General features: G+C 43.0%; 2 protein-coding genes across 4 annotated transcripts in view; one reads left to right on the top strand and one right to left on the bottom strand.

Annotated features, from left to right (window-relative positions):
• FANCI (FA complementation group I) overlaps positions 1-1720 on the top strand; it is a 30445-nt gene extending 28725 nt beyond the window's left edge. For 2 of the 3 annotated variants that reach the window (XM_081838729.1, XM_081838730.1), the window contains exon 38: positions 29-1720. In XM_081838729.1, the coding sequence (XP_081694855.1) occupies positions 29-238 (210 nt within the window). In that variant the 3' untranslated portion in view covers positions 239-1720. The remainder of the gene's footprint in view (positions 1-28) is intronic. The other variant, XM_081838731.1, reaches the window with a different exon arrangement.
• POLG (DNA polymerase gamma, catalytic subunit) lies at positions 702-25518 on the bottom strand. Its single transcript, XM_081838754.1, has 23 exons — positions 25332-25518; positions 23796-24417; positions 22398-22584; positions 21004-21171; positions 19444-19590; positions 19067-19146; positions 17892-18074; positions 17049-17203; positions 15988-16111; positions 15055-15279; positions 13395-13515; positions 13026-13091; positions 12381-12485; positions 11108-11268; positions 10598-10651; positions 9023-9140; positions 8465-8600; positions 7262-7508; positions 6098-6220; positions 4861-5029; positions 3507-3715; positions 2770-2930; positions 702-1075 (listed from the first exon to the last, which is right to left on the bottom strand). Exons 2-23 carry the CDS (start codon positions 24377-24379, stop codon positions 1011-1013), a joined length of 3588 nt encoding a protein of 1195 aa, XP_081694880.1. The 5' UTR covers positions 24380-24417; positions 25332-25518; the 3' UTR covers positions 702-1010.
• Between the last annotated feature and the right edge of the window lie 71 nt (positions 25519-25589).

The following is a 25589-nucleotide window of genomic DNA, read 5'->3' as shown; positions in this document are numbered from 1 at the left end:
TGACTACCCCTTGGGCTGCTTGCTGCAGGTCAATCTGATGCAATATATGAAACTGAGCACCTCCCGGGACTTCCGTATCAATGTGTCTACTTTGGAGAACGCTCTACAGGAACAGAATGCTGAAGATAGAGAGAATGAGCCAGCCAACGACCAGGTCAGTAGTAGACATTCTAAAAAGATGCAATCTATTTTCTGCCAATATAAATGTAAATCTGTACTTCCAAAGTGTCTTCTATGAAATTCATATGAAGCTTTGTCAGTTGTATGCTAATGGTAAATACCCATTTCTGTACAATGGCAATACCCCTCTGCATCATCCTGACTACTCAATTTCACCACTGAGTCTCAGCAGCCTCTGTGGGGGTGAGGAAGATACATGAATGCTAATGAGATGACAAAAATAAAGAACATGACACTTTTCTAGCAGAAATTAATTTCCAGAGGTGTTTTTCCGAGTAAAAATTGCTTTAAACAGCAGGTTTTAAAATTGTGTTTCAGTAACTCAGGACTCCTCTGGCGCATTTACTAATAGCTTGTTTTCATCTCTTTTAGAACACTGCTTCTACCCAATCCAACACCAGCCAGGAACCCAAAACTAAGAGGCGACGTAAAAAATAAGAGCTGCCTTGGTCATTCCCAAGTGACTACTGTAGCTTGGTTCTGCTTGCCCTGTGAAGCATTAATGGAGAAAGACAAATGTCTCATTTTTAAGATGGGCTTTAATTAGGTTTCTGCTTGCCATACGAATGACATGCAATTCTCTGAATGCTTGTACCACAACAGGCTACTGAATAACCATCCTGGCACAGCCCAGTTAAAGTGAAATCTGTCCTTCTGTCAGTGATTCACCTTTGAAGCTGTAGCCTGTTTTAATGATAGCCCCGAAGTCTTCTCCCTCTTCTCAGTGAAAAAAGTGCAAATCACAGGGAGTGGGCAGGTCTCCTTGCTTAAGCTGCTTCTGGCAGGATTCACTGAGCTGGTAGGTTTCCTGTCAGTTAAAGTCTTGCACCCTATTTTTGTTTCTGCAATGACCCTTTGGTTATTTTGAGAAGTTGATATATATCAAGAGCATCACCTGAAAGAAATTAAATAAGTCATGTTTACACCTCCCAGCCACATAACAGATACTGAAAACCACTTTGAGATCTACTTGTTGATCTTGAAATAGCTAGCAAGCTGGGAAGGGAACAGAACAAGTAATCAACACCACTGTTTATTCCAAAACTACTGATATTACAAGAGAATGGTGGAGAATAATCTTGGACTGACTGCCATTTTTCTAAAATGCATTTTCCCTAAAAGATTTGCTTTAAAGAATTCCTGCCAGAGCTTAATTTAATAAAATACATGAACCCTTCTCCTGCAGTGGTTTCTTCTCAAGCTGTCATAGTTGGAACAAAATTGCCATTACAGCTCAATAATTAACAAGCTTTAGTTATAAGTTGTTTAAACACTCATTAATTCATGCCAATTAAAAAGTGATTATGTCAAGTGCTGAGCTTAATTACTACTTGTGAGACAAGATTTCATCTTGAAGTGTTTGTAAGCACTCTGTTATTTACACTGTACCTTTGCACTATTTCCAGTCAGTGGCTGGATAACAAGCCTAGAGCTGATGGAGTGAGAACAAGCAATATGGGAAAGCCAGATGTTGCAGAACGGCTTTCCTATGCAAATGTATCAAAGCATAATGTAATGTTACATTGGGCAAAGAAACAAAGATTGACTGGGACATCCCACAGATATTGTGAAGATGGACTCGCTCCTTTCTGTGGGAAACTAAGGCTGCTGTGCATACTTACCTAAGTATAAGTGTCAGTGAATTGAGTGAGGTTTTCTGCTGGGTAATAGGGCTGTTTTTCGTCATGCACAACAATGTAAGGTGTTATCATACTCAGTTCTTGTGGCAGCAACACAAACAACAGGCAGGTGGCCCAGGAAGGCCTTCCCATGTTCCCTGTGTCACCACTGCCTCCTTGCATGTGCACACACAACAAGGAAGCCCGAGATCCAAATGAGTGAGTGGCCTGGCTGAATGAGGGCTGCTTGTCATTAAGGGAATGAGCCTTGCAACAGTGATGGTGCTTGTGTTAACAAGAGGGGTAGCAGAGCAACACAAGCAGGAGTGGCAACCCCAGTGCTACAGAAGCAGATAGGGATCTATTTGATCACTCTTTTCTTCCTATGGCGAAGGGAACATGCAAGTGCAAGCCTGGCTCCTGGACTCACTCCAAGGACAAATTCTGGAGAAAGGAGATCCAAGCAGAGCCTTGTGGAACTGGAAGGCTTTAAAAGGACATATTTACAAGTTTTTGGCTGAAACCACTGGGGATGGTCTAGTTAGCACATAAAACCATGGCTTAGTGCAAATGAACAGTCATGGTTCCCAAAGCGCAGATCATGGCTGTTGTGCTCATGCCAGTCTTGCTGCTGTGCTTCCCGTATTGCGTCTGAAGCCAGTCTTCTTGTTTGCCTCACTCTAGACAAACTGGTTCATCCAGAATGAGAGACAAGCTTCCCTTCGCTGGGAAGTAGCACAGCAACTATGATCTTCATTCCAGGAACTCACTCACTGGTTCTGAACCATGGTTTGGCTTAGTGTTCTATGCAAAGTGGATCAATCCATATGGCGCTCCTGGTTTATATGGCTATTCCAATGAGTAGACATAAATTATTATTCAGTAGTAGTACAACAGGATTCAGATAATCTTTCTGTGAGAAAAGGAGGTGCTAGCTTCTCTAGAATTAAGAAAGTGGCACAATACTCACCCTGGGGAATATTGTATCTTCTTTCCATCCCTGTTGGGTTAGATGGAGTGACACAATCCATTGTCACCTCTTTCCTTAAGCACCGATCTATGTCCACAGCACTAAAGAAGGCCACTGACTGAGGCAGATCTTGAATACCCAGTTTATATGAAAACATGCACCTGAAAATACAAGCAATGCAAGTAGTACAGATTTAGGAAATTCTTCTGAAAGGTGTCAGCTTTCAGTTATCACATCAACTACAGGTCCAAATCCGCACATGCTTTTAAAATTCTCATCTGAGTGCAGTAGTGCTCTCCCTACTTGTGATTGCCAGCAGCTGATATTCAGAGGCATAATGCCTTGGACAGTCAGCAGTTTCCCCCCAGCCAGAACTCACAGGAACATGAGGCAAGTACAGGAGTGATACACCAGTAGAGGACAGTCTATAAAAGCTGGTCATGTGGTTCCTCACATCTCCCAGGTGGAAACAGGGCTTAATACATTATGGGATGGGCACCTCGTTCACTCAACCCAGAAAAAGTATTTATTGCAAGGATTTGGAGAGCCCCACAACCCCAAATTTGATACTATGTCTTCTCTATGTAGTTGCTTTCCCAAGTGCTTCATACATTAGCTCTCAGCCATGGAAGGTAGGCTAGTATTATAAGAAATCTGTCAGGCAATCCCTTATTTTCCAGCTGAACAGATATCCTGAACATTGGCCTGTGGAATGCCATGACAAAAATGGTGCTTACCGTGTAAGGAGGTTTGTGATCTGCAGGGCGAGAGCTGCCCGATAGCGATCCTCACTTTGCACCAGGTATCGCACTTCGTCATGGATGCTGATACAGAACCGCCCATCAATGTTGAACTCCTCAAGGAGCCATTTCATTGACACAAGCATCAGGTGCAGGTAATCAACAGCCGAGCTCTGGACCACCCAGTTTATTCTGCTGGTTATAAACTGGAAGAGAGAGATACTGTTTTCTATTGTAAACCTCTTGCTTTTCTTGTTGGCTGCCTGCATCTTGAAAAGCATGACCAGCATATCAATGCACACAACTGCTGAAAACTACTGAGCCCTGATCTTTACTACACAATGTATGAATTTGCCAAACACATTTTTAAGGTGGCTTGGTATTTGCACTGCTCATAGAGATACAATAAAAGCACTTGGCATGGAAAAGACAACTTGTTGCAAACACTTGATCCACGACATAGCTTGCTACACTACTTGCAGATAACTGAAAAGCACAACCACCTTGCAAATACAGTGGTACCTCGAGTTACAAACACCTTAGGTTATAAACGCTTCAGGTTACAAACTCCGCTAATCTGGAAAAATTACCTCAAGTTGAGAACTTTGCCCCAGGATGAGAACGGAAATCGTGTGCCAGCGGCACAGCGGCAGCAAGAGGCCCCATTAGCGAAAGCACGCCTCTGGTTAAGAACAGTTTCAGGTTAAGAACGGACCTCCAGAATGAATTAAGTTCGTAACTAGAGGTACCACTGTAACTTTTAAGACTTACAATACTAGGTGTACAATTTCTACTATCCAATCTCCTGCAAATACGTGTTGCTTTTGTTGTTGTTATGTAATAAATTACTAACCCTTGTAGATCTCCCCTGCCTGGTTGTCTAGTGGTGATTTTTACTCACTGCAGGCAGTGAAATCCTGCATTACAGCTCTTGCTCTTCTTGGGAAGGCTGCCAGAATCATTCTCAGCCTTTCTCCACAATCATAGACCTGGAAAGGAATGCACTCCACCCCACAGCCTTCAGCATGCACAATCACATGTACATGAATATTGGCATGCTGTGTGTGGCATGAAGCACACCATGGAAAAACACCCAACAGCAAGAGTTTTAGCTGCACGCTCTGCTTCATACAGGCAGCTGGAGATATTAAATGAAATATTGTTCCTACATGCTACTGGTCATTGGCTAGATACCTCCATCTTCCCTTTCCCATTTTCCTAATACCACTTTTCCAGTGAAAACCCTTGCAATGCAAGCTGGGCAATTACTGCTGCCACCAAAACATGCTGTATTGAAGCAAGGGCTGGAATTCAGAGTCAAGAGGTCAGAGTCAAGAGGGTTCCCTCTCACCTCGCCCTTGACAGCAGCTGGCTCCAATGCTCTGCTGATGTGGCAGCCCAGCACAGGGGTGCGAGGAGATTCCGACATGGCAATGCTTTCCAGTTTATTGAACATTTCAGACTCTGTCCCACTGGCCCACACTCGTCGGTTCACCACATCCCACTTTTTCCTTCGAGACCTGCAATATGAAGAACATAAGAGCTGAACAAGCCATTCAGCAACAGACTTCTGTTTAGGGATCTGTCAAGGTGCAGGTACCAGGGTGCATGGATTGTGCTTACTCTGTCACCAGCTACCCGCTTCCTGACATTTTTCTCTGCAGCATGGAAAATGCAGCTGGAACTCCAGCCCACCTATTTCTTCTCCATTAGACATCTCTCTTTCTCCCACCTACATTGCAGAAGTTTTGTAGCAGCCTCTACTTGTAGGCCTCACAAATTAAAGCCACCACCCAAAATATAAACCCTGGGTCCTGTACCACTAAGTGCTTAGAGTGGAGAAAGAAAAATTCAAGTTAATCAAAAGCAAGACATTAAAGCCCAGTGATAGAGTTGCTCAGATAAATGCCTTGTCTCGAGCAGGCAAGGGGTGGGGCAGGGGGAAGGACTCCTCCTTATGGAAGCTTCAAGCTTGCCTAATTTGCACAAACTGTGCCTTGACCATGAATGGGAACAGATAATCTGTTTTGGGTTACTCTCCTTTAGAAAGAGAGAACGTCAAAAGTTATCTCTAAAAGTTCATCATCTTTAGGAGAAAAGGCCATCGCTGTTCACAACCCAGTTATGTTATGGTATCACATAAACCTGCAGAGCACCAGAGACTTTTCTGAAATCCAAAGGAGGACTGAATAGCTACAGCACATATGCCACCCCACCACGGGGGTGGGGGAGAGGACATTATATGGTGAAAGAAGGGAGAGGCTTCAGCTTCTCAAGGATTTCCATTTTCCAAAACACATTTGTGACCCTTTAGCTAAGAGTGCTTAGTGATACTCAGAAGCCACAAGGGTGGCTAAATAATTTTTCCAGTGGCCAGGCTTCAGTGGCCTACATAACCTTTTGCCTTTGTCTGTGACCAGCAGGAGAAGGAACTGAGTAAAATGGAGCAGAAGCATGTAGATTTTTGTGGTATAGAGTTTAGATGACCATGGCACAGAATTTTGATTTTTAAAAAAGTTTTATTTTACTTTAGTGCCAACAGCCCTGGCTTTAGCTCAAGCATAACCTTCCAGTAGAAAACACCTTACCATTTTCCTGCTTCTCTCTTTATCTTCCGCACATCGTCCAGGGACACAGAACCATCCTCTTCCCTTTCTATGGGGATGCCAAGCTCTTTCACCAGCCATTCCCCTTCCTCGGACAGATAGCAGCTGTAAGAGGAGAATGGAATAAGAAACCACAGGAGTTGGGAGGGACCCAAAACTGCCAACACAAAACACCCCCAAAGTCCAAACTAAGTAGGACCTTCAGCATGGCAGTTCAGGCAATAGTTCAAGTTGGAGCCAAACAGGTACTTAGAGTGAGCAAATAGCCTTGGGGGTAAACTGTTTAGAGCTAAGTCACATGATCTGGGAAAGAAACATCCCCCCTCTCCTCACACAATATCCTCTTATCATCCTGAAAAAGTTGGTGTCATTAGCAAACTTGGCCGCCCCACTGCTTACTTCTAATTCCAGATCATTTATGAACAAAAGCACAGGTCCCAGTACCAATTCTTGGGGGGACTCCACTTTCTACATCTCTCCATTCTGAGAACTGTCCATTCATTCCCAAGCTCTGCTTCCTATTCTTTAACCAGTGACTGATCCATAAGAGGACCTGTCCTCTTATCCTATGACTGCTACGCTTACTCAGGAGTTTGGTGCAGTACTGCACCAAAAGCTGTTTGAAAGTCCAAGTATCCAATGTCTACTTGACCATCGCTATGGTCAAGTAGCCAGCATGGTGTAGTGGTTAAGAGCAGTGGACTCGTAATCTGGTTAACCGGCTTCGATTCCCTGCTCCTCCACATGCAGCTGCTGGGTGACCTTGGGCTAGTCACACTTCTTTGAAGTCTCTCAGCCCCACTCACCTCACAGAGTGTTTGTTGTGGGGGAGGAAGGGAAAGGAGATTGTTAGCCGCTTTGAGACTCCTTAGGGTAGTGATAAAGCGGGATATCAAATCCAAACTCTTCTTCTTCTTCTATGTTCACTGACATTCTCAAAGACAAAGGAAATACTAATGAGACTTACCCTAAGGTACCACCAGAGAAGAGCCATTTCCCCCAAATGAGATGGAATTGTTCTTTCCAGATATAAAAACTACAGGCAGTAGTATTTTTAATCAATTCTTTGTTGTTTAAAAAATACACTGCCGAAATAAAAGGAGTTGTTTTAATTGATCAAATTTTTAAAAATCAAGCACGTCTTACCGCCGAATCCCTTTTGTAGCAACATACAACTGGCGAGCCTTTTCACTGGCCTGTTGCTGTGTCAGGCGATGGTTGAACTGCATGAGGAGGCGCTCTGCAAAGGGCTGCCCTGCCCCATAGATGCGCCCATAGTTGAACACTTTGGCATGTTCTCGGCTGATCCCCACTGTGGAGGCCGTCTTGCTGTGCAAGTCTGTGGCATTGCTCTTCTTCCCCTGAAGGGTCATCCAGCCAAAAGCCGTGCTGCCTTTGGTGGGGAAAGAAGGGGTTAGTGTGGTCTTTAAGAGGGTGTGACAAGAGAGGCCTTGGAGTGAAACGGGGCCAGGTGTATCTCCGTAATTCTGTACAGGAACAAAATATGGCACTGGATACAAAATGGAGCTCAGAACCTCAGGTGTCAATTGAAAACAAGTTTGTAGTCCTTATGGTTACCTAGATACCATAATGCACACTGTCGGACAATGGTACTTAAGCCCAGGGGGATGCCCCACTGTTGCTCCAACTGTTCAGCCTGGGCACAAGCTTGGAAACAATTAATAGAAGTGGAATACAAAAAGGGAGGTGAGAGGAGGTCGATGAAACAAGGGTATGAAAGATAGACTACTGAAATGGTATAATGTATGTTTTTAAATGGTTTTTGTTTTGTTTTGTTTAGGTTAATGTTGTGTTTTGTATTGTTTATATATTGTATTGTATTTTTTTTTCCTTTCTTGTTGTTGTTTTTCTTTTTGTCTCTTTTCTTCTCTTTCCTTTTTGTAAGTTTTAAAAGTAATAAATATTATTTTTTTAAAAAAGGAAAAAATGCCAGCTACGCAGCTGCCAGAAGTGTGTGTGCATGTGTATTCTGTGCACCTTAGGAGCTTTTGTAAGTGTCTGATTTTGTCAATAAAGAATTAAACTGCCAGCCATTTGTCCTCCTTGGCTGAGTGAGCTTAGGACACAAATATATGGAAATCTCTAGACCCCTATAAATTATTTTAAAGAGATATGTTGGTCTGAAGAAGGCGAAAAGTGGAATTTCTAATATGCAGTTTCCGTACTCACTGTACTGTAAAAATTTACAATAAAAAACTGTATTTCAAAAACAGCATTAGCTATGATAGCTGAACAGAGCTTTCACATTCCCAGGCAGTAAGTATACTCCTGACTATCAGCTGCTGAAGGAACAGACAGGGAAGGGTCATTGTGAGTGGAAATGCTCACCATGCATGCCAGCAAAATGAGCTTCTCCCAAGACAGCTGCTATCCAAAGTTCCTGGGAATCCACATCAGCTCCAACCAGATGGTAGCCAGGAGGGGCCTGGACCATAGCTTTCAACTCACTGCCCACCCGGTCAGTCTGCAAGACACAGAGAACATAAGATTCCTGCTAGATCAAACCAAAGAACCACCTAGTCCATCACTGTGTTCACACAGTGGCTAAGCAGGCCCAGAGTGCAATAGCACTCTCCTGCTCATGGATCTATTATTACAGAATCTTCTAGTTACAGCAGTGATAGCCTGAGCTGGTAATTGAAAATCAATGCTACAAAAATCGAAATAGCTAATAAACTAATTGGACTTTGTAGTAATGAATAAATGAACCAATAAATTATGTTTGCCAGAATGGCTTCTCTATTCCTGTAAATTAGCCAAGGTGTCTATTTCTTATAGACTGGAATTCTCATTATGGACAAGAAAAGCAGGATGGACATATCTTTGGGCAACTGTATTTCAGTTTCTCTCAGTAAGCACAAAAAGCATTAGAAAATCCATACATACTCTGGCATTACTGGCTGTCAACCAGGTGGGCTCCACAGCTCGACGAGTTATTGTCCCAGCAGTTACCACCTGTGGCAGGATGGCTCCATAGCTATTCTCCTCGTCGTAGTCTGGGTGCCTACAGAAACATCAGGGTGAGCCCATTTCATATAACATGAGGAAGCCAGCCTTGCTAGTGATCAAGTAGCTACTTGACAGGAACAGCTAAGACTGCAGGTAAACCGACACATCCTACAGAGGTGAAGGGTTCTAAAAGATTTTGCTGGAGTAGCTGCTCAGCAGCTGTTCATGAACATTCATCACTCTTAACTGGCTGTTACTCCTTAGGTAATATACATCTCTGACATTTGCTTGGAATCCAATAACCTGGTGGAGATTCTTGAGAAAATGAAGAACTTATTCCAAGTCATGCTACTAGCCCATCTAGACTTATGGAATAAGTGGCATGCAAATCTGGTTAAATAAACCAGACTCAGCAGGCAAGTCCTTTGTGAGCCAGAAGTAGAAATGTATCCTGCAATTACTCCAGTATCTGGGATAAAACCCCACCCCCACACCCAATAGCAAAGACATGGATAGTAATCTGTCAGGGATTCTTTAACTGTGGTTCCTGCATTGCAGGGGGCTGGACTAGATTGCCCTTGTGGTCCCTTCCAATCCTACCATTCTATGATTCTTTGAATATCAGCTGCTCTCCCAAAACAGAATCCTTTTACTTTCACAGCCCAGATAATTTACAGCTTGGCTACACATTACACTTGCCAGGGGAGAGCAGCCTGAACATGCAGAAACTCTGTCTGCTGAGAGCTCAAAAGATTCTCCACCAACAGGCAGCAAAAGCTGGAGGTGATACAAATCAGATAGCAAAACAGGGCTGCTATTTTTCCGCAGGAGCTGGAAAAAGGAGGAACAGGGAAAACTGACAGGTAGTACAACAGAAATCAACAAAAATGCTGCTTCTGAAAGCAGCCAGTAATGCAACTTGCCAGTCTGATTTGTAAGACTGAAGATCTTTGAAATAAGAGCAGAAAAACAGAAACGTTTGGAACCTAGACACACCACCTACTCCCAGAGATCAGAAGAGACTTGTGAATGCATCCCTAATTATACAGTGGTGCCTCGCAAGACGAACGCCTCGCAAGACGGAAAACTCGCTAGACGAAAGGGTTTTCCGTTTTGGAGGTGCTTCGCAAAACGAATTTCCTATGGGCTTGCTTCGCAAGACGAAAATGTCTTGCGAGTTCCTGTGGGGTTTTTTTCCTCCCCCCCTTTTTCTAAGCCGCTAAGCCACTTATCCGCTAAGCTGATAAGCCGATAAAAGCCGCTAATAGCGCTAATCCGCTAAGCCGTCAATGGGCTTGCTTCGCAAGACGAAAAAACCGCTAGACGAAGAGACTCGCGGAACGGATTAATTTCGTCTTGCGAGGCACCACTGTATTGTATTAGTATTATTATTATTATTAACATCATCATCATTATTTTAGTTGTAAGTCACTTTGGTAACTAAATTTGGTTGGAAAGTGGGGAAGAAATAAAAGGAAAAAAATGACCTTCAGAACATCTCTGTATGTGTACCTGGTCACAGATCGAGGCAGCTCCCCTTTCTTCAACCACACCACTATCTGGGAACTGACAAAACAAAAGGGAAACAAACTTCAGAAAGTAAACAGCAGAAGCTAAAGAACTAATGTCTTGCATTGGTCCTTGTCTCCTTGCCTGAGCACACCAAGTCTCAAGCCCTTAGCAGGCCATGAAAGGAAGAATTGAGCTAAGCTAGTGCTTTACCCAAGTTTCAACAAGCCCAGTAATAAGAACTATACCAAGCCCCCCCCCAATAACTAGCTCCCCTGAGCTCTTACCAAATTGAAAATGACTAAGGGGAGGGGGCTCCTCTCTTGTTGCAAAGATTAAAATTTAAAGGTTGGAGTAAAGTATACAAACTGAAGGCTTCATGGCACAAGAAGCACATTTACCTTGGTACTGAAAGCAGAACTTGAATTATCACCATACAGCATGGGAGCGGGGATTAAAGTGTCATGCAGTTCTGCAGACTGGTAATTTAATTCAAAGGAAATCACCCCTCACCTGATTCTTTTGTGAGCATTTCTCCAAAAGGAGATCTTCTTGTTGATTTCAAGAGCTTGTGTCCCTTCTGTGGCCCCTATGCCAGCTTTCAGGGTGCCATCCTCCATTTTGGGCAAGAAATCCTTAGCAAATGGGCTTCCAACGTTGTTTTCATTCCCATCCTTTTAACAGCAGGAGATGGAAGTTTGCTTTAGCTCAAGGTATCGGTTATAAAACGGGATTAGCCAGCATAAAACCCTCCTCCCTACTACATATGAAGTTGCTTTACAGAAACCCTTAATGGTCCAGTCCAGCAGCATCTATTCTGACCAGCAGCGACTCCGACAACAGGATTATGGCCTCCTTAACACTGTGAAATGTTAAAAAAGCAATGCCTTGGAGCATGGGTAGGAAGCATTTCCTTTCCCAAGGAACAATCCTTAACACCACTCAGAACATCTGGCAATAAGGATACAGTGGTACCTCGGGTTGTTTCCTGCTTGGCAGGGGGTTGGACTCGATGGCCCTTGTGGTCTCTTCCAACTCTATGATTCTATGATTCTATTCTAAGTACTTAATTCGTTTCGGAGGTCTGTACTTAACCTGAAACTGTTCTTAACCTGAAGGACCACTTTAGCTAATGGGGCCTGCTGCTGCTGCTGTGCCGCCGGAGCACGACTTCTGTTCTCATCCTGAAGCAAAGTTCTTAACCTTAAGCACTACTTCTGGGTTAGCGGAGTCTGTAACCTGAAGTGTATGTAACCCGAGGTACCACTGTAAAGACTTCTAGGTCACAAACTGCATTTTCCAGGCCGGTTTGAACACGTGGCACCTCTTTCACATACTTTGTTCTACTCAGGAAAGAAATATTACATTTCCAATAGAATTTAGTAAGAGGCTTCATTTCAGTGGCAAAGGTGCATAGCCTTGAGAGGTCTATAAAACCATAACTACATTCTCTCCCCCCCCCCTACAAGGATATTAGAAAAAAGAAAAATAATCAAGTGGGGGAAAATTAGTGTATACTCAAGGGGGTGGGGGAATGTTCCCTGTGTGGTGTTTAACATCCTCCATATATCAGAGACTTTATTGCATATATACTTTAATGCATTTTTGATTTGCTGAACTCGAGAAAATTATCAATTTATTTCTATATACAAGAAATTTCTTTTTTTTTTAAAATATATTTTATTAAGGGTTTTCTTGTTTTACAGTGTAAGTGTAATGCCTCGTGTATTTTTTACCCCCCCCCCCCGTATAACATTTTTACAAATCCATTTCAATTTCTGCTCACCTTGTGAGGTAGCCTAAAAAACCAGCACCCAGGGATATTGACCTCATTGTAAGGACCATTGCCATGGTGATAATCAGGATGACTCTTTGAATGGTCCAGCTCATCCTGTTGGCAAACCAATGTAGGGTTAGTTGGACCTGAATGTACAAGGATGTACAAGAAAACAAAATAGACAACTCAAGATGTAGGAATGCCCCACCTCATAAAGGCAAAGCAAAAAGCATGTAGAGAAGCATTATTGATTAGCTATCTGAATGATGTTTTTACCATTCATGCCAGCAGAGCCTCAACCACCTCTGTCATATTTAAGAGGAACAGTCACCAAAAAGTTGGGAAAATAGATCCCTCTCAATCTTTCTAGGAACTCTTGATGCTGCTTTCAAAATTCTGCAATGCTTGATGCCACCGATTTGCTATGGTTCCTCCCCTCCCATTATACCTAAGATCAGGGTTGCTGGAGTAGACAAAGGGTTTGGGGCACTTGGGAACACTCTTCCTACTACCTCCCCAATCAGACGAGCCCCTCATTCAGGCTTTCGCCCAGCAGTCTCAAGATCCACTACTCAAAGCACACAGTTTTAGGTAATACATGAGTACCGATTTCCCCTCAATTACTGTTTTTCTCTTGAGGAGGTATACCATTACCTCGCTAAATTGCTTGGTTACAGGATCTGAATCCATCTCCATCTCTGCACGGCTGAGCTCTTCAACCTGGCATGAGGGAAAGAGATCTCTTTAACAGCTAAGCTCGTTCTCCCCTCCCACATCTACTCATTTTCCTGATCCTCATCTGACCAAGAAGGTCTTTCCCAAGTGACAAAACAAAAACTCTTTGCGTGTAGAAACCTAGCTTAGCTTCATCCTTGACATGCTAGTTTTCTGTATCCAGCGAGTTTTCTTTTTAATATGGAGAGAAATCACTTACCAGTTACCTGAAATTGTACAGTTTAGCAAAAACTGTGCCACATAATTCTAATGATCATGTATCACAGCTCTGAGACACACAATTTGTACCTTATGCCAGAAAGTGCTATTTTCTGTTAACATGAGCTCTTCTTCCAGCGTGGTGTCCAGTGAGATAGATTGCTCTTTGCCTTTCTCCTTGCAGTGTTCACGGTACAGATGCTCAATAACCCTACAGTTAAGGAGAAAGTAGTTTTGCTTTCACTGAATACAGCAAATTGTCTTATTTCTTGACCCCATTTGCAAAGCAATGCTAAACTTTGCCACAAGAATGTTACGTAACAAGGAGATTGGTGCACTGGGCCTGCTCACTTTAATGAAAGTAGTTTTTCACTGAAGGATGTTGAGGACTTCACACCTTTACTCATTTGCAGATATCAGACCTAAAAATATCTTTCCTTTTTGCAATTGGCTATAGTTCAGCCATACAGAAGTGAGATGCGCCTATGCTGACATTTCTACATCCAGACAAGCAAGAGGCATTATTGCCATTCATGAACAAATTCCACTCAGGCAAAACAACTGAAGGATGGAGTAGCCTGGAGAGAGTCCTGAAGGCCAGACAGAGGCCGGGAGTTTGGTCCCCCAGGTCTGAAGCTCCCCACCCCTGCTTTACAAGGCCTAGCTCTTACATGTCATTCTCCAGGGCTAGGGAACATTTCTTACGTCTCACTGCAATTCACTGTGAGGCTGAAAGAAGAGAAGGAAGAAAGGAGGATGCAGAGGGGGTGAAGAAAGAGTTGTGAGTGGTGGGGGGCCCTACCCCCATCTTTTGGACCCCCTGGGAAACTCAACAAATCTGTTATACCCAGAACTGTGTGTGCTGAGTGCAGCTGAATGGGACACAGCTATAGGCAGCCCGAGGAAGTACTATCTACCTTGGGCCTGCTCAAAAAAACCACAAATTTTGCATTACGGCTCCTAAAATCAAAGAGCATGTTTTCATCTATTTTGGGAGACAACTGGATGTCATTTTGAATCAAGACGGCAGACTGAACCTTTTGCACTGATTTTAGTCACAGATTTCTAAACTGAACTCTTCCCACCCCCTTTCTTTGAACCGGAAAGCATCACAGAACAATGAATGAAATGGAATGATGTGTGGACAATCCAGTATAAATCCACTACTACTGCGTAAATATACGTTGCAGAACACACCCTGAAAAATCCACCTGGACGATCCCTGAAAGGTACCAAAGTGAATAAATGATGCTCTCTCCTGCTGAGAGCACTTTCTCTGCTTCTCTTTGGAGGCAACTGCTTAGGTCGGAAGCAGATTAAAGTCATCACGCCCGCAGGCTACAACAAATGGGCTATGAAAGGAGGTGAATCTCCTGGGAAACCATGCATGCAACTGCATTTGCTCACCTTCATCCTTTTTTTAAAACTTGCCTCTCACAATTCTCCCCTCTTTTGGTTTCCAAGTATAGCTCTGGTGGCAGAGACTCTGTACTGCTTTATTCACTAAGCATAATCAACAATTCTCCCCTCTTTTGTTACCTTTGTGTCCTACCTCTTCCTTTGCTGCCTTCCACTGCAAACTCAACAATTTTAAACTATAAACTCCTTAGGGTAAGGACCTCTCTTTTTTGTGTGACTGTATGATGCAATGCATACAGCGATTGCACTTCATCAAATAATATTATTACTAGCAACAATTATAGACCATGGCAGCTTTGTTGCTCTCTTCACCCCAGAATGCACTTCTTACCTGAAGGGGCAAGTAGGCAAGTCAGCATCTGGAGTCCCCTCTGGCAGGTTGTCACTCCTCCCAGGCACCAGGTAACCCCAACCATATTTCTCAGAGTAGTGCAATGGAAAGCCATCCCAGGTGAGCCTCATGAGCTTTGGGGTCACTCTCATCTGAAGGCTGATAAGGCTGGGCCCAGGCACCCAGCTGGGATCATCCAGTCTCTGGCACAGCTTACGATACCACCTATGCAAGGGGAGAGTAGACCACAAAGTCAACATAAAGCTTTCCTCAATAATGTTAGATAATTGGTTGTTCAGATTAAATTTTATACCAAATTTCCCACCAGCTATTCCCACCAGCTATTCTGGGAGACTTTCCCACCAGCTATTCTACACTATTGAAAATAATTATTAATCACTCATTATTAAATTTAATCATTTTTAGAAGAGGTTGAATTTGGAGAGACTTGGGGATCATAAAATACTTTTGTGAGGGTTGGATATGGGTTGTAAGTTAGCCACCCGTAATCTTCACTATACTACATAGGCCTGTGACCTTGCCAACGGAATTCTGTATGTTCACAGCAAACGGAATAATTCAGACAAATAAGTGGTTGTTTGACCAATCATCTTGTAAATCAAACAGTTCTAACTTTTAGACAAAAAACATCCACTCAGCATGACAGGAATGTTAAAATTTATTTTACCCTTGTTTAAATGCCAACTGTAAAGTAGGTCTACTTCTCAGGAACGTGGGTAAATCTATGTCTAAGCTGCACACTTTTGATAACAGGTGGAGGCTCTCGTGGGCAAATGCTCTATTTTAAAAAAAATCCATGCACATAGAAAACTAACATATTAGAAGACTAAACTGGAATCCTTCTTCCTGACAAAGAGATGAACAAAAGGTCCTAGGAGGGTCACTGTCTACAACTTCCCTTTAGTAACGCACCCTGGATGGCCAGGCAGGTGCTGAATTCTCTTTGGCTGCAAAGCTACAGTCCCCTTCAGACGGTCCAAGCACAATCGGCTCTCGGGGAGTTGCTGTTCTTCCTCTTCAGTTGGGGGTCCTGGATCTGTTTCCATGATACAACAAATCAGAAAGGAATTATTTTTTCAACGAGTACAGTTGTTGAGAAGGCTGTTTTATAACTACAGTACATATTACATCAAATGGCTTAAGAATCTACGTGGACGCAGTTATTCGGTGGCCTGCAAAGCCTATAATCCAATGCAGAATTTGACAGCTAGCAAATTTCTAAAAGTCTTAATGGCCAAGAGGAATTCAAATCCATGAGTGTTTAATGCACAGTAGCCTAGGGAAGAGTAGAAATGTAACTTTAATGGTCAGGAGAGAAATGTTTTCTTGCTGAAATGTGTCAGCTCCGTAACACTCCATAGTTCTTATGTTCCTCCACTGCCTCTATATTGCACTCCAAACACCTGTGTATTCCATATTTATCCTCCAAGACTGTAATTAAGAAATAAATAAAAATGAAACAACACAGACACCCTTTTTAAAACAGCACTTCTGGGATCTCGGGACTTTTTAAGATTCTCTGGTAATACTATCGTACTTTGAAATCTCTTGAGAGCTGGATGCAAAACATTCTGCCTGCAATACACACACGCTGAGGTATGTATTTCAGGCTCGTAAATAAGATTTTAAAAGATGCTTGCTCCTACCCAATTGCAAGGACAGCTTAGCGGAAGGGATCTGGATCAAGGGTAGATTACATGCTTTGGATCCAAGAGGTAACAGGTTCAACCCCTAGCATCACCAGGTGCGGCTGGTAAAGACTCTATCTGAAACTCAGGAGAGCTATTGCCAATCTGTACAGACAATGCTAAACCAGATGGACAAAAGATCTCATTCCATCTAAGGTATCTTCTTTCTCTTTCTTTCTGATTTAGATTTAGGAGAGAAAGATTACAACTGCCAGTAGACAGTGGGGACATCTGTGATTTGCTGTGTGCTAGCAAGCTAGTAGTCAATTATGATGATGCTCTTACCTTCCTGCCACTCTAGCATGGAGGCTTTTTCCACGGCTTTGGGCAGTTCATCATTACCATCTTCATTCTTCTTCTTCTTCCCAATTTTCTTCTTCTTTTGCTTAAATTCCTGGAGATCCCACTCTAGATCCCACAGCCAGGGATCACATTTGTACCTGTTTTGATACATCAGACCAACCACCACAGGTTAATCTGAAGAATGCTTTTTCCAATTTCCATCAATGAGATCTTAGTCTACAAGCTCCTGTTTATTTACAGCAAGGGAGAGGAGCTGAAAGGGTACTTTCCTCCACCATGTCATAGCAACAACTTCTCAGTTTATCTAGATGCACCCACTGCTGAAACTGTGCCAAACAAATTCCTTTACTAAGTAGTAGTCTGCTTAATGAAACAGTATTGCATTTCACAAAACCCACAGTCTCAATTCTATCTCAACCTTGCAATCTTCTTTTAGGGGAATTGCCCCCCCCACCCCCAAGTATACTACAGATTTTAATGCCAGAACTAAATGTCAGCTGAAACTGTGGTCTGAGAACGCAGTTCTCCAACTGCAAAGATGAGGGGGAGATGTGGCAGATGTGCGTGCATCCTAAATCTTCCATATTTCCCCTTTTCATCTTCTGTCCTGGACTACCTCCTCAGCTGAGTTTCCCCGAGATGTAGCAAGCATGCAATTGGGACCCCAACGAGAGGGAGGGTTGAGTGCTGCATCTTCCCTCCAGCTCTGTTTCTCATTCATAGTGTTCTCTCCTGCCACTGCTTAATGGAGAGCCAGGTTTTCACCAATTATGAAGCTCTGGCTTAAGCAGCAGTGCACTGTAACAGTGATTATAATACCCCCACCTTTCCTCATGAAGCAGCTGGCAGGCATTGTCAGCTAGGTTCATCAAGGATTTCTTCATCTCCTTTTGCAGTTCCTCATAAGTGACCTGAGCTTCATCCAGGTACCTCTCCCAGTTCTGATTGACAGGAAGGTAGGAGACTCCCATTTCCAGCATCCCTGCAAATGTGACAGGATGGGGACACCTAACCAAGAAACAGAAAAGGGGGTAATAAGAGTGGAGCCAGAATGTTGGAAGCAACTGGACTAAGCTATGTAAACTAGGCATTTGTTGACCTTAGCATACAATGGAAGCAGATCATAAGAGTCTGTCACACTATGCATGACCAACGGACAGAACCAAGAATGGATCCATGTAGATGAAAGGCTGAGGCCACATTGCTAGGAACAAGGTCCAATAGCTGAGAGCACTGATCTGGGTAACAGATGGACCCCTTCACTCTCGCTCATATGTGCACGGATGTCATTAATTCCAATAAAGCAAATTAAGTTCTGGAATTGGGGCACTCTTTTTTAAAAGCAAAGTCAAAATTGTACTCTTTACTCCTGTATTGGGCAGTCCGCAAGGACAGATTGCCCACAAGGGCTATTCCTCCCACCTGGTGGAATGAGATTCCACAAAAGACAAGACATTTTGTGCCTACTCCCACCCCCCAGGTTTTTGCATTGTACAAGCTTTCCCCTCACATTCTTCCTGCCTGTCACAACAGACGTTTTATTTAATATGATAAGTTGTTTGATGTAACTCCCAGAATTATTTGGCTCAGTTTTCCAACGTGCATTGTAAATTCTGGTTAACTATTATCTGTGTTTCTTTCACTGAGAAATTTTGTATATGCACTTGTACCACTTCTGAAGGATTAAGATGTTTGGGGAGATACTGCTTCTTGTTTCTTTCTCACAAAATTGTAACACTGGTTGATTTGTACTGATACTTTACCACCACGCTGAACCTTGCAAGTTTTATCTGTATCTAAAGAAAGGTGAGACCAGAATCCCTAGCAAGGTAAAATGTTAAGGGGTTTATTGATAATCTAACACCATCTTGTCCCTAAGATGCTTCTGACACACAAAGGCAACCTAACACTATCGGCTAACCCAGAGCAAGCTATCTCATAAATGAACACACCATAAAAAAGAATTCCACATTTCAGAACCCCCCACCCCAAATACTCACCTTTCCAAGAAGAGAGGAAGCTGCTCCTGGAATACTTCATAAGTAGCCTGGACATCAAGGGCACAATATCTCATCAGGTCCTTGGAAGAGAGACAGAGAGAATGGGAGAATAAATTATGTACACCTGTATCAAAAGCCACATTCCACTAAGTCACACCATCGGTCAGTCTATCCTAGTATTCTCCTCTGACTGGCAAAAGAGCTCCAGATTGAAATCATACATCTTTCTCAGGTATACCAAGACTCTTTCCTTCACACTAGAGATGCCAGACTTTAAACATGTAACATTCTACATGCAAAGAATATGCTCTACAACCAAGCAGTGGTCCCTTGATTCCTTCCCTTAAAAAGTACCATCCTATAGATTATCTCCCTACCTGGAAGTTATTCCTGATGTCATTCATGCTCCCTTTGACAAAGAGTTCCCGGGCTTCTTTCTCCAGTGGCTGGCCTCCAACATATAAGGCATGCACATCTACTAGATTGTTGATGCTACTAATGTTCACCCAGTCCCAGGAGGCAACCTGCAAGGTAGTAAGGCAGCAGAGTAATGACTAACTAGTCCACAAACCCCAAAAATGCCCACTTTTGTATGGAAGGCATTTAAAAACATTTAAGAACCCATCAGATTGCGTCCTCAATCTATAGGAATAAGACTTCCATTCTGATTAGTTCTAACCCTCAGAATGACACAGAACATCTACACAGTCCAGGATCTTTACAAAAATGGCAAGTCCTAGGACGCCTTGTCTACACATGTGAATGAGGTGGCAGAAAGTTGAGATGGTATAATGAACTGCATTACTGCATAAAAATAATTCCAATTTTGAATGCTCCTCTACATAAGAAAAAATCCTCCCTGCCAAGAGAAAAATAGCACAGTAGGGAGAAAGGTTCTATCCTAGTCCTTTGTCAACCAAGTTTGTTTTCTATTTATGTATTTTTTAAGAATATATAGGTGACTATTTAAAAATATGATCACTCTGTCTAAAGTAAAGCCATCTATTATACCATCTCAGCCCTCCACCACCTCATTCTGATGTATCTGTAGATCAGACTTACTGCGGCATCCATTGGAGGCCTTTATTGGAGGATTGCCTTTGAAACAATGACAATGCAACAGAAGTCCATATTACTGAACAAAACTTTTCTCACATCTAGGATGTTGCCAATCTCCTCCATGCTGGCTCTGCACTTCTCCCCTCTACTACCAATTCAGAATGCTTTTGCCAAAAAAATTTCTCCCAACTGTCTATGGTGATCTCTGTCAGTCTTCTACTAAAAACCCCATGGTGGTGGAACTGCATTTTGCAACTTTAGTAAGAGACAAAATTGTACACATTAAGACATGCAATTATGAGGAAGGGAGGGCAATTAGTTATTTTGGAAGAGAGAAATAAAGTGTTCAGTCCCAGCTAATGTAACCTCAGGTATAAAAACAACATATCTATCTAGCTCTTTCTCCTCTCATAGGACAGAGCATTAAAAATCAGTTATTCAAGTGGTTCCCATGTTATATATAAGTATGACTTGATCAAGGTTGCTGAATGTAGAGCCAGAAAGGACTCTGACACCCAAAACAAAAAAATAGTTTTAAAAAAAACCTTAAAATGGGTTGGAAAGGAGTTTGACTTCTCAATGTGTACATACACATTTATCTTTGTTTCACTGTCACCTCTAGACAAATGGGATTTGTTAGTTTGCGAAACAATGTAAAATCCTAAAAATCTGTTTACCGAAGACCAAAGAGGAGCTAGCATCCAGACCACAAGCAGTAGTCTTTCTTCCAAACTGCCTTCTGCTCTTTGGGGGGGGGGGAATCCCCAGTTCAATATACGCTGGAGTACATTACAATCTTATCTAGTGCTGCCGTTGGGGTGGCTTTGTCAAGAAACAGAGGGATTAGCATGCAACTCCTCTGTGCCTTTCCAACTCACCTCAGGGCCATCAGTTTTACTCCGTGTTTTCTTGATATGCTGTTGCACCTGTTGCTGCCCTCTTCGCTTGCCATGTTTTGCTGCCATCCAAAGGCTGCGTTGGAATCCTGTTAGCCCGGAGATGGCCATGTGCATACTCATGGTGTCCAGGAAACGCATCTGGGAGCCCTGAAATAGTTGTTTTAATGTCACAAACACTGCCATTTCGACATTCATTTACACAAAGAGCCATACATAGCAAACCAAAAAATAACATGGTATAGCTCTTGTTATATGCTAAAGACACCTCTTTATACCCTAGCCTACAACATCTAGGATATATATGCTATGAGGGCCAACCCTCTTCTTCCTATTGTAAATTATTTTAACTAGTTTTAAAGTTACAGGTATATTTTTATATTGTTATAGCCTGCCTTGGGACCTCAAGGTGAAGTGCAGGTAGGAAATCCAGTAAGCAACAATAATGAGGCAGCCTGGAGGATAAAAGAGTATTACATAGAACTTGCTATGATGTATGTTCAGGAACAGGTCAATTGAGAGTCAAGTTCAGCATCATGTCTTACCAACAGAAGCCAAATAGATACTTCAGGAAGGGATCACAGGCAGGGTGTGATGCCAAGATTCAAACTCATGAGTTCACAGTTTAACTACCCTGCTATCAGGTGAAATTCTAGCCTAACGGCTCATACCCAGACTATACATTCTATCTCTACCCTGAGGATTTGAAATTCTGACTGCAGCTTCTCCCCTGCAAAGCAGCATCAGAGTGGTGAGCAGGAGGGAAGGGTGGTGCTTAACCCTTCCCTCTTCTGCCTCTTTACACCTGCAGCTCCTTCCCACAACTACTTTTTCTCCAGCTAGGATTCCAGACTCATACATCTGATCCAAAGAGGAGCTTGAAACCTTGCTGGAGAGAAAAGCGGCAGGTGAATGAAGCATTAATCACCCCTCCTCCTCATGTATGGATTTCCCCTTGCAAATAGTACCCTCCTGACAACAGTTTGCAGAGAAGTAATGGCTGGGTTTTAAAGATACAAGGCAATAGCAGAACACATAGCTCTATCATTGGACAAACAAACAAGGACAGCTGCTTTGTTTGCAACTGCAGCATCAAAGATTCACAAGGACTTTGTAATAAAATAAACACCTAGCTAACTGCTGCGGGGAAAATTATGCTTCAATACAGATCTAATATTTGATCTGCTAAGCTTCATTTCTACAAGTATTTATTTGTATCTTGTTTGTTGTGCAAATTCCTAACAGTTATGGCTTATGGCTATGATAACAACTGAATTGATACATGTTACCACAAACATCTAGCCTTCAGCCACCAATAACAGCTTGCATACAAGAAGTAAGTAAGCAGAACAGATTGAAAGACAAAGATGACTTACCTGAATCAGGTACTGTTCTTTGATGTGTGCACGGTCAAAAGAGACATTGTGACCCACCACCAGCCTCTCTTGCCAATCCTGCTTGGCAAGGCTGCTGCTCGTTTCCAGAGGGATGAGATCTGACAGAGTCAACTGGCTGGACCAGGTGTACCGTTCCTCTAACAGTCGCTTGCTACACCATGAGTACCTGGGGAGCAAACACACCCAGCTGTGTGAACTAAAGCACTCTTTCCAGGGCACTATAGAACACGTGAACCCACCTTCATTTCTTTCTAGATCTGAGAATTTAGTAATTTCAGAAAGAACACTGCAGCATTGCACTCATTTTAACACCCATATCAATTTCATTTTTTGAAAAAAAAAAAAAGTTACAATCCTAAGAAGATTTACTACAGAATGAATCTTGTTGAACTTAGTGGGAGATGCTCTGGAGCCAGCACACTTAAGATCACACTACAGGAGCACCTACCTTTTAAAACAACTTTGATTTTAACACCTGTGCTTTGGGGGAGGGTTCCCCTGCTGTATGTAAAGCTTGTCCAAACCAAATGGGCACATTCACACAGATGACTAACCATGCAGAGCAGTGTCCAAATAGATCAGGTTCCCAGCAGCTATCACACTGCCATAGAAGACAAGGACATGGTCATATTAACCTAACATCAAGAATTTGGTGCCTCTTGTTTGGCTCTTCCCTCCCAAAACCCTTTTTTTGCTTTCATGCCGTGTCTTTATAAGCAGAGGGGCAAATAATGTGTTATTTTATTAATTTTTAAGTTGCTTTGTGGGCTTTTCCAACTGAAGAGCAAGGTGAAAACACTTTGAATCACCACCACCACCATTTATTTATTTAATTTTAAAATTTTAGTTTAACATGGGTCACATATTGTATACGTGTACTGAAGGGATAGCTAAACTAGGATTCATAAGATGAAGTTCAAGAAAACAAGGAAAATACAGCCCCTTTTCCAATTCTCACTTTGCTCTGAAGAAGTTTAGGAGGTGAGAGTTCCAGTGTTCTAATTTAACACGTCTCTGACCGTCCCACAGCATCTGTGCACAACCCACACATCTGGTTAGGAATTTTGTAAGTCAACAAAGAGGGCTGCATGGAACTGAGGCTCCCCAGCCTTGCCCTATGGTATGAGACCTAGAACTGAATAAGAACAGGAAGTGATCTATTAGATGTGAGATGCTGATTGATCAGGGGCCTTTGGCCAAAAAGTGGTATATAGGAATAAACCAATGAAAAATGAAAAAAGTATTTTGGGACACTGGGGATAGAAGTAGTGGGACACTGACTAGGTCATGTTGTTGTTGCCTAATAGGTTCTATTTTTACACAAAGTTTGTAGGAACAAAAACTTTCACCCTTCTACCAGAGCTGTCGGCATCTTACCAGGCATTTGAGGAAACAGCTACTGCAAGCGTAGGGCATTGGCCTGCATTCATGCACACTTCCACATCAAACACCAAGGCCCGTTCATCAGGGAAATCAACAGCTGTCTTCTCCCCACTGGGTTCATATCGTGTCCACCCAGATTTCCAAGCCCACTCCAGGGGCACTGGTGGGATCCCAAACTGAAGTAGTTCCTTAGCAGCCTCCAGATATGGGAGGCTCTGCTTCTGTGCCAAGATACGGAAGTGCTCATCGATGTTGGCCCCATACAACTGGGGCAGCTGCAATTCCACATCAGGAAGTGTAGTTGTCTCTTTGCCCCACAAGTCATGCTTCTGCAAGTGTGCCACACTCTTCTGGATGTCTTCCTCTGAATATTCAACCTGGGCACCCCGGAAAATCTGCTCATGAAGATGCTTAGAAAGCATCTGGATGCCAAGTGGATTGATGCGTTGCTGTTTGGGGACAGAACCAGTATCTTGTGCCATCTCCTCCTGAACCAGGCGGCTGGCAGAAGAACCCGAGGACCATCTCTGCATTCCCCGTAATCTGAATGGACCTGTATTCCACACCAAGCGCTTCATCTTCACTAGAAATGAGCAGCATGGAGGATACAGAAGATCTATCAGGAGACAAAAAGTATTAACAGAATTGAGGTTTCGTGTAGAATTTTTGCCATCTTCCTGCCCAAGTGTTTAAGTTGTGAAGTGCCTAGACAAGTGTTCCAGATTCAGACAAAGGATTCAAAACCTCATTCCTCCACAAAGCTTGCAAAATGACTTTGGTCAAATGACAATCTTTCAGTCAGACTGACTTCCCAAGGTTCTTGTGAGGGTAAATGAGGATATGTATAGGAATGGAAGATGAGCCTGCTGGATCAGGGCAACTGCCAATCTAGCCCAGAATCCTGCTCTCAAAGTGGCCAGCCAGATGTTTCTGGGGAGGCTACAAGCTGGACCCAAGCACAAGAGCACTCTCCTCTCCCCTGGTTTCTAGTGACTAGTGTTCAGAAGCATTGCTATCCCCAGCTGTGGAGGCAGAGCATAGCCATCATGCCCCCTAGCCATGGAGAGCGGCCAGGAATTTGTCTCCTGTTGTAAAGCCAAGTTGGTGGCCGTCACTACTTTCTGTGGGAGAGAGCTCCCTAGTTTTAACTATGTGCCATGTAAATAAATACAGGTGTCCAGAGCCCTCTGGAGGGTGAAATAGAAAAGCAGTCCATAATATCTGTGACTGCTAAGATCAGCCCCTCCCAATCCTACAATTCTATGAAAACAATGAGGATTATACTTGTCTTCTTGAGATGATGATGATGATAACAATAATTTTAGTATATGCCACCCATCTAACTGGGTTGCCCCAGCCACTCTGGGTGGCTCCTGACTGAATATTAAAAACACAGTAAAAACACCACCACCAACACTTTGGACACCAAATGTCCAGAGGGCATAAGAAAATAGTTCTGATTCCCAACTCACCCCCCTTCCAAAAACGAAAAAAAGATATAGCTACAGATTATCTCAAAATTTTACCTACCCCCCTCAGTTTAGCTTCTTTTCCATGCCACCCAAAGGAGCTAATATTTATTCTCCTCATCAGCACCACAACCCAAAAGGGGCGCCCACAAATTATCCCCTTCCCCAAATTGGGCTATTTTACCCCCTCCCCCCAAAAGGCTACCCCTCCTCACAAAAAATGGGGTGGGGGCAGGGGGAAGTAGCTATACAGCACCCCCACCGCCCGCCCCCTTTCGTGGGTACACGAAGCACCCAAAACACCATGAGGTGATTTTTG

This window comes from Podarcis erhardii (assembly GCF_964252035.2).
Source record: "Podarcis erhardii genome assembly, chromosome: 14".
NCBI lineage: Eukaryota > Metazoa > Chordata > Lepidosauria > Squamata > Lacertidae > Podarcis > Podarcis erhardii.
The sequence above is the reverse complement of the archived record's forward strand: the minus strand, read 5'-3'. Positions and strand labels throughout refer to the sequence as shown.